Below are 9,597 nucleotides of genomic sequence, written 5' to 3' on the forward strand. Positions count from 1 at the left end.
ACTTGATTCCCAGACAATGTTCATCCTAATTCAAATTAGAAGTATGAGATAATAACAATGTAAAACACTTAACAACTGGCCTATTAGGAAATTGTCATTTTAGCAAACACTTTTCTATGAGTGGGTTGACGGCGGGACCAAAACAAAAACAATTTTCAATTTTCAAAGAATAAAGTAGGCGTAAAATTAATTTAAAGATCAAAATAAAAATTAACCAAAAATATAAGAAACAAAAATGTATTTTTCCCCAATATTGAATGAAATATCAGCCATAACTTTTAGTCATGGCGTGAAACACGGGCCAAGGGAAAACCGATAAAGACATAACAATAAATGAGTCATACTGAAGTGAAAAGACCTCCGGTGTCAAGTATGGAAACTTAGCCCACACCTCCAATCTAGCTGGTTTAGTCAAGCCCTACACCACTGATTGATATTCATGATGTCCTGTGCAGACGGCAGACTTTGACCATATTGAATGAAATATAAGCCATAACTTTTAGTCATGGCGTTAAACATGAGACAAGGGAGGACGGATATGAAGGTACTGAGTCAAAACCCAATAAATATTGGCGTGTAAAAAGCCTACGGTGTCAACTCAAGATACTTTATTGCTGATATATTGTATTTTAAGTCTGATACATTTGCAAGATATATGCAAGATTCTAAAAGACAATACAATGTAGACTTCTGATTATGGTTGTCAAAATCCTGATCTGGATCTTATGATCTCACGATTTTACGATCCTATCTATTTAAAACGATCTAAATCTTTCAAGAATCTTTACGATCATTCAGGATCGGTAGGATCGTATGATTCTGACAATCCCAAACGACCTTAGTTTCTTGTAATCTTCTTTAACTTGATAGAAAGCTCAGTTGGACCAAAATGAAAAATAAAATCCCAATAAACTAAGTTTTTCTACTCTAATATAGAGAGAGTGTCAGTTAGACTCAAATAAAAAATATTCCAATAAAGTGTCACATTTTGTGATTTTTGGCATATTTAAATAATGCTACAAATGAATGTAGTGATGTATGGTAATTATATTAATGAATGTATAATTTATGTGATTATTTAACATACCAATGTGTATTTTTTGTTTTTTTCTCAAATAATATAAGATTTTACGATCCACGATCTTACGTAAGATCCCAATTTTAACAATCTTGCTTCTGATGTCATGGGATTACATATGCTAATGAGAGATTAATGATTTTGCGGAAATGAGCTGTATTTCCTTTGACATAGATGGTCTATTTCGTTAGACGCGGACTTTGTTATCTGTAATTAATCCCAAGATTGCACCGCCTTAAATACCAGAAATATTGCCGTTAGACGGTATATTAGCACTTTTACTGACGTGGGGATTTCTTTATCAGAACTTTCCTTCACAGTTGACACAATAAAAACACTTGTCATCTAATACACCATAACTAAGCCATGTCCAAAAAATAATTCCAATGACATGGAAGGAAAGAGGAAACATTTTAATTCCTTATAGGCTTTGTTTGAAAGTTCATAAGGGAGCAAATGAAATGGAATGAAATAAAATGATCATAAAAAAATTGAGAAAAAAAAATAGAATGAAATTGAATGTCTTTAAGCAAGGGAAAAAATAGAATGAAATAGAATGGAACTAAGTAATTTTGATTGGATGTTTTAAAATAAAAGAAAGTAAATGAATGAAATGTAAGTAATTTTATTTGGGAGTAACATAAAAGGAATTGAATAGAATTATTTTATGACAATATTACTAATAGGCCTCTATTTTAAAATAAAATGTTGAATATATAGGGCTATTTTAGGAGTTTTAGTAAAAAAACTCATTAAATCTAATTCTATTTCCCCCTATTTCTCCCAATTTTGAGGGGAATGAAAATTTAATGAATCTATCTCATTTAATGAGTTGGCATTTGAGTTCAAATCCTAGTAACAACATATTTTAGTATTTTTTATTTTTTTCCTTAAAAAAATATCTTTTTAATTTCAACTAACCAAACATGTTTTTTATTCAAAAATACAAGAATATTGTTTTTTCTTTATATTCCCATAAACAAGTTTTTGAAAATAGAAAACAAAAATTGTTACTAAACATAACATAAGATTTTAAAGAAATAAAGAAGAATGAGTGTTCTCTCCTACTCATTCCATTCCCGCTCACTTAAACTCTAAAACAAGATAATGAACTTTTCATTCCATCCCTTAAAACTTCCAAACAAAAAAATGGAAGAATACTCTAAAATTATTGTTTTCATTCTATTCTATTCCTCCTCCCAAACGAGGGCTAGGACCACAAATTTTTTCGTGGTCTCAGCATTTTTTCAATTAATCCCAAGATTGCAATACATTTGTATTGCAATTAATGCCTTAAATACTAGAAATATTGCCATTAGATGATATCTAAACTTTATGACACATCATTTAATTTATATTGGACTAAAAATAAACCAATTAAAATTAATAGATCAAAATCACGTATGGTTGGGACCTAATTTATGCAAGTTCACCTTAAAGTTAAAATTGGTTTCTTTGATATATTTTAATCGAGTGGTCCAATCAATGCTCATGAACTGTTTTTTGATCGTTATGACCTTAAGACTCATTTCGTGTAATGTATTTAAAGGACAAACAACTGAAATTACAGTCTTGCCCTAGAGATATGAGATGGTGATGATATGCAATACAATGCGAGTAGCAAATGGAGGTGTTTACATATCTTAAAACTTAAACATAGTATTTATGTTGAAGCCACATCAACATGACATTTCGGTCTACTTAGTTTATTTCGGTCCAATTAGGTCTACTTTCGACATTCGGTCCACTTGGCCCACTTCAGTAATGCTTTGGGAGAAGATGTTTGTGTAGAAAGATGAGCTCCTTCATTAACAATTATGTCACATTCTTAGTGTGATATTGGTAGATTATTGATAAAATTACATTTTTCTTATGTTATTAAAGTCTTGTGTTTTTTTTTTTTTTCCTAATATAAGTAATTGATTTACTTATATCTATTTTTTCTTTAGGCAATTCAAGACATATAGAGGATGAACCATTTGTATGGAGTACTAGAAACAAATTCCAATCACACGTTATATTATTTACAAAATATCTTGCTTTATATAATATTTAATGTAAAATGTATTATGTTTCTTTGAAAAAAAAAATTACAAAATTTAAAATACTTTCAAATAACAAATGTAGATAGTTTAATTTAAAAAAAAATCTTATATATATATATATATATATATATATATTGTATCAACTATACATTGTTAGAAAATAATCACATCATTTTAAGAATGGTTTGACACTAACACTTAATAAGTTTCATATACTCTTTTTGTTATTCACTCCAAAAAAAAAAAAAAAAACACACACACACACACACACAAACTGGAGTCATTTGGCTGAATATTGCAAAAAATTGAGTTTGTTTGTGATATGAGTACTGTTCAAAGTTATTTGGAAAATTGAGGAGAGAAGTAAATTTCGGCAACCCCGTTGCCGAAATTCTAACAAAAAATGATGAGAGAGGATAGAGAAATGATGTGGTAGTAGAGTGAGAAAAGAATTGAATTTCGGTAATGAGGTTACCAAAATTCCTTCTGCTTGAATTCGAAGTGCCCAAAGGAGAAGTGCTCGAAAGGAAAAAAACCAATTGTGGCAACCAAGTTGCCGAAATTGTAGGGGAGAAAAATAGGAATTGTGGCAACTAAGTTGCCAAAAATAAAATAAAAAATAAAAAAATAAAAATTATGGCAACCAAGTTGCTCAAAATGAGAGGGAAAAAAAATTGTGGCAACACAATCGAATAATAATAAATAAATACAAAATAACAAGAAGTTGCCGCAAAAAAAAAAAAAAAAAAAAATGTTAGCTTTCAATTCTCCTTTACTTGAGCAGTACTGTGTAAGGATGGCAATGGGGCAGGGCGGGGCCGAAGGATGGGGTCTTCGTTCCACCCCGCATGGTTTTGTCTTGTCCCATCCCCGTCATGTGGGTCCCGCCCTGCATGATGGGGAATACTTTCTCACCCCATTTCCACCCTTTGGAGCCCCACGAAGCCCCGCCCCACCTCATAAAACTCTACTTTTTGTTAATTTGTCCTACAACTAATACAATTTTTTTTAATGAAACCTATTTCATTAATAAAAATATACTTGAAATTACAACTAAATTTATCCCATCAAATCAAATCAAATCAATTTTTAGAAAAAATTGAATAATATATCCAAGTGTTTAACATGACAATCATTAAAAATAATAAATAAATAAAAATCTCATAGTATAACACATAACAAAATAAAGGCAGAGAATCACATTGGGTAAAATAAAATATGTTAATATTAATATGTTTGTTTAAATAGTAGGGTCTTAGGGTATGAAAAATTTATAATTATAACCTTTAGTAACGCGGCGCGGGGCAGGGATGGGGAGGGACGGGGCGGGGTGGGTCTAAAAAGCCTAAACCCATCCCCGCCTCACCCCTCCCCGTGGTGCGGGGCTAAAATCTTGCCCCATCTCTGCCCCATCGCCTTTGCGAGATGAGAAAAACTCACGTGGGGCAAAGCGGGGAAGGGCAGGTTAAGCGGGGCGGGGAAAAATTGTCATCCCTAGTACTGTACAAGAGCAGCAATATTGGAATTTATATATATTATTATTATGATTCTAAAAAATAATAAATTATTATAATAAATTATGTTGAACTTGCCATCTTTTTTAGAAATGTGGTGCAGGGGTCCACCAAAGTGAGAGTGTTGAAGGTTTAAGTACCACTCTTTTGTTTTGTTTGTTTGGTTTTTTTTTTTTTTCCTCTTATTTTCGGCAACTTGGTTGCTACCATCCTTTTTTTATCCCTTTTTTTTCTCTCTCCCCTTGAATTTCAGCAACTTGGTTGCCACAATCCTTTTTTTCTCTCTCCTCACTCCTCTTGAATTTCGGCAACTTAGTTGCCATAATTGGTTTTTTCCTGAGCAGTTCTCCTTTGGGCACTTCCTCCTTTTGGCACTTCATGGACATCGATCTAGGTGGTAGAAATCGGGCAAAAGGAATTTCAGTAACCTCATTATTGAAATTCAATTCCTTTTTCACTCCACTTTCACATCATTTCTCTCTCCTCTCTCATCCTTTTTTGTTAGAATTTTGGCAACGGGACTACCAAAATTTGCTTCTCTTCTCAATTTTCTAAATAATTTTAAACAGTACTCATATCACAAATAAATTTAATTTTCAACAATATTTAATCAAAAGACTCAACAAATTGTAAATTGTCAAACGACCTAATTATAAAAGTATTCGATATTATTACAAAGCTAAAGAAGTTTTTATCTTTCTATTTAGTATCTATTTGGATTCACATGACATTTTACTTCTGCGTGTTTTCTCTTTTTTTTTTTGTTCTTTTTTTTTAAGCATCCAAACAGTCTCTTAGAAGTTGTTTTAGTCTCCAATAGAATGAAATATTATATATCACTGGAAAATTTTGCCAATAAGTTAAATATGTTGTCTTTTGACGTCAAAGTGATATTGATGCTACATGTAACCTACACCTATGTTAATGGCAAGAAAAGTCCATGAAAAGGCTACAAAATACGGCATTGGGAAGTAATTGATGAGTAGGGATTTTTTTTTTTGACTGAAGGGGAGGGATTGAATAAGCTGTGACTATGGATTTATGAGGGGAATGTGGGCTTTGGGAAGGATTTATGATGGTGTAAAGATCTTGCCGTTGTGAAAGAGGGAGAGAGATGAGCTCAAAGGCGCTGCATGGGGTTTGCAGAAAAGTGTTCGGCGTGACTTGTGAAGCGGGTAGAGAGAGAAAAGAGGGGCTGCATGCGTTCGAGAGAGGGATCCGTTGAGATGTTGTCTAATCCAAATGGACCTCATGCTTTTTAAAATATTTACAATGGTACTTTGCAACCTGAAAATCGTTACGAGAAACTTTTTAAATTTAATGTTTAATCACCTTAAAATGAAAATGTAATTTAAACATCTAAAAAAAGTCAATTCTAACTTCTGTCCGATGGCCAATGTCACTAGACGCATTGGATATATGATACGTGTTTAATCTTAAACACATGTCGCGTATCTAATGTATCCAACAACCATTGGCCACTGAACAAAAATCAGACCCAAAAAAATTATACCTAACACTTTTTTTAACAACAATTTTAAATATTTAAATATTAAAAACGGTTGCCAAATAGATTTTTATGTTTTCGTTCCGTACTTTGTCTTGAACGTACCATAGTTGCTTCTGTAGTTCTGTTACAAACCTGTATATATACTGCAACAGCTACAAAATACGGGGAAGACACTAAGTTTTAGCTTTAGTGCGTTCAGAGACGAGTTAGAAATTTTGGTATGAAGGGTTGAGATGTGATGTTAACATATTAGTTAAGACAAATCTTTATATGCATATATAAATTAATTTATTAAGAGAATTTATTATCTTCTAAATTTTAATAAGTGTATAAAAATTATGTATTTTATGTATTTCTTTTATTAAACATGTACAAAAATTTATTATTTTTATCTAGTTTAATTTGTTAAACTTCTTAAATTATATGATTTTAATATAATTTCTTTTTTTTTTTAAAGTATCATTGAAATAACTCAAAATTTGAAAGAGCCAACTTCAATTTTTACATATTACTTTTTTTTTAATGTAAATAATATAAATACAATAAAATAATTTTTTAAAATTTTGGGAGGTTTCCTCCTTGCGTTCAAGCTGATACACGTGTCATATACACCCACAAATTTTTTCGTGGTCCTAGCGTTTTTCAGATAATGAAGCAGGGTTGAAGCTAACAAATCAAAGTCGTTTGCTTGACGTAGACCAGTACTAGATTTTTGTGTGTGTGTGTGTGTGTGGATTAACAATAGTAGATTATCTTTTCATCATAGCTAGGCTATTTTATTCAAGTCCCTTTATTTTTTCTGTTGTATGAACCCAATTCACTCTGACAGTATCATGGTATTTGTTCTTCCTCAGCTTCTTGTTTTCTTACTAATTCTGCTACCAATTTCTTCTATTGCACAAAATAATGGTAATGTTACTGTTGGCAACTCTCTCACAGCCACTGACAACACCACTTCATGGCTATCACCTTCTGGTGAGTTTGCCTTCGGATTTCGTCCTCTCAACCAGACAGATCTCTTCCTTCTTTCTATTTGGTTTGACAAAATACCAGATAAAACCGTAGTTTGGTATGCTAGAGTAGATAACCCTGTACCAAGGGGATCAAATGTGAAGCTAGATGCTGACAATGGGCTAGTCCTTACTGGTCCTCAAGGGGATGAGTTATGGACAGCTAATACAATTGTTGGTACTGTAGCCTATGGCGTTATGAGCAACACAGGCAACTTTGTACTTCAAGATAGCAGCTTTAATAACTTATGGGAGAGCTTCAAGAATCCCACCGATACATTGTTGCCTTCACAAATTGTGGAAAGATCAGCTGGGGTGGTGCTTTATTCTCGACAATCAGAGACCAACTTTTCCAAAGGGAGGTTTCTGCTAAAGCTGCAGGATGATGGGGATCTTGTGCTCAATACCATAAACTTGCCCACGGATAATGCTAATGACCCTTATTATAATAGTGAAACTGTTGCTAGTGTTAATGATTCGGGTACTGCTGGTAAACAACTGGTGTTCAACAATTCAGGCTACATTTACATTCTGAGGGAGAACAACCAAACGTTTCGTCTAAGCCAGGTAAAGCCAGACTCAACTGCTGATTTCTATTTTAGAGCTACTCTCAACTTTGATGGAGTTTTCACCCAATATTCTCACCCAAAGACATCCAATGCCAATGGAAGCTGGACTTCGCTCTGGTCCATACCAGATAATATCTGTCTTGCTACTGTTTTAAACTCAGGCAGTGGAACTTGTGGATATAACAGTATCTGCACCCTTAAATCATCAGATCGAAGGCCGAAGTGTGATTGCCCCATGGGTTACTCCTTACTTGATCCAAATGACCAGTATGGCAGCTGCCAGCCAGACTTCATACAAGGCTGTCAAGAAGACAAGCAAGATCCTGGAAAAAATCTGTATTATTTTGAAGTGCTAACAAATACAGATTGGCCAAAAGCTGACTACGCGTTCCTCAAGCCTTATACTGAAGATCAATGCAAACAGTCTTGCATGGAAGATTGTATGTGTGCTGTTGCCATTTTCAGATTAGGTGATAGTTGTTGGAAGAAGAAGCTACCTCTCTCTAATGGTAGAGTGGACAGCAGCCTTAATGGTGGGAAGGCTTTTATCAAAATCAGAAACAGTAGTTCCACACCGCCTCTGGGTCCTCACTCTCCAAAGAATCAGGACAATTTGATCCTCGTGGGGTCAGTGCTTCTCGGTGGCTCTTTGTTTGTTAATATTATATTAATTGTTGCAATTTGTGTAGGTGTTTTCTTCATTTACCATAAGAAGCTCGAAAGACCTATGACCATGAGCAGTGCTAATTCTCTGGAGACAAATATGCGATGTTTTACTTACCAAGAACTTGTAGAAGCTACAGATGGGTTCAAGGAAGAATTGGGGAGGGGAGCTTTTGGTGTTGTTTACAAAGGAGCAATAAAAATGGGTTCTAGTGTTCCTGTGGCAGTCAAGAAGTTATATAGTTTGGTTCAAGATAATGAGAGAGAGTTCAAGACTGAGGTGAATGTGATTGGTCAAACACATCACAAAAATCTGGTTCGTTTGTTTGGATTTTGTGATGAGGGACTACAACGATTGCTGGTATATGAGTTCTTAAGCAATGGCACTTTGGCAAGTTTTCTTTTTGGAGACTTGAAACCCAGTTGGAAGCAAAGAATCAGTATTGCTAACGGGATTGCGAGAGGACTCTTGTACTTACATGACGAGTGCAGCACCCAGATTATTCATTGTGATATAAAGCCTCAAAACATACTTCTTGACGGCTCCTACAATGCTCGAATAGCTGACTTTGGATTGGCAAAGCTTTTGATGATGGACCAAAGCCACACTCGTACTGCCATCAGAGGAACAAAAGGGTATGTTGCACCTGAATGGTTTAGGAATATGCCAATCACTGCCAAAGTAGATGTTTATAGCTTTGGTGTCATGCTACTAGAGATAATTTGCTGCCGAAAAAGCATAGATGTGGAGACTATTGAGGAAGAAAAAGCAATTTTGACTGATTGGGCTTATGACTGCTATAGGGATGGAGTATTAGATGCTCTGGTTGAACTTGATGTGGAGATCTTGAATGACAGAGAGAAGCTGGAGAAGTATGTCATGGTTGCCATTTGGTGCATTCAAGAAGATCCATCTCTCAGACCTACCATGAGGAGGGTAACACAAATGCTTGAGGGTGTTGTTGAAGTGCTTGTTCCACCTTGCCCGTGTCCTTTTAGTAGGACAGTAATTATGTCGTAGTACATGTCATCATATATCTTTTGTTTGTAGTTGAGTTTGTTTTTGGTCTGTTGCTATAATGATCTTTGTTATTTTTGTTCATGTGCTCCAAGTTGTTTATCTGTAGAAGATACTAGATATGTTTCCTTAGTTTTTCAGATATGAAGAAGTTTATTAATCAATAAAGTGTCACTAATTCCTATGGAAA

The 9,597-nt window shown here is 34.1% G+C and overlaps 1 protein-coding gene across 1 annotated transcript; it reads left to right on the forward strand.

Annotated features, from left to right (window-relative positions):
* Positions 1-6,961: 6,961 nt before the first annotated feature.
* Positions 6,962-9,597, forward strand: LOC115973392 (G-type lectin S-receptor-like serine/threonine-protein kinase RLK1). The gene has a single exon (XM_031093652.1). It carries the CDS (start codon positions 6,981-6,983, stop codon positions 9,408-9,410), a length of 2,430 nt encoding a protein of 809 aa, XP_030949512.1. The 5' UTR covers positions 6,962-6,980; the 3' UTR covers positions 9,411-9,597.

This window comes from Quercus lobata, unplaced genomic scaffold (assembly GCF_001633185.2).
Source record: "Quercus lobata isolate SW786 unplaced genomic scaffold, ValleyOak3.0 Primary Assembly Scq3eQI_93, whole genome shotgun sequence".
Taxonomy (NCBI): Eukaryota; Viridiplantae; Streptophyta; class Magnoliopsida; order Fagales; family Fagaceae; genus Quercus; species Quercus lobata.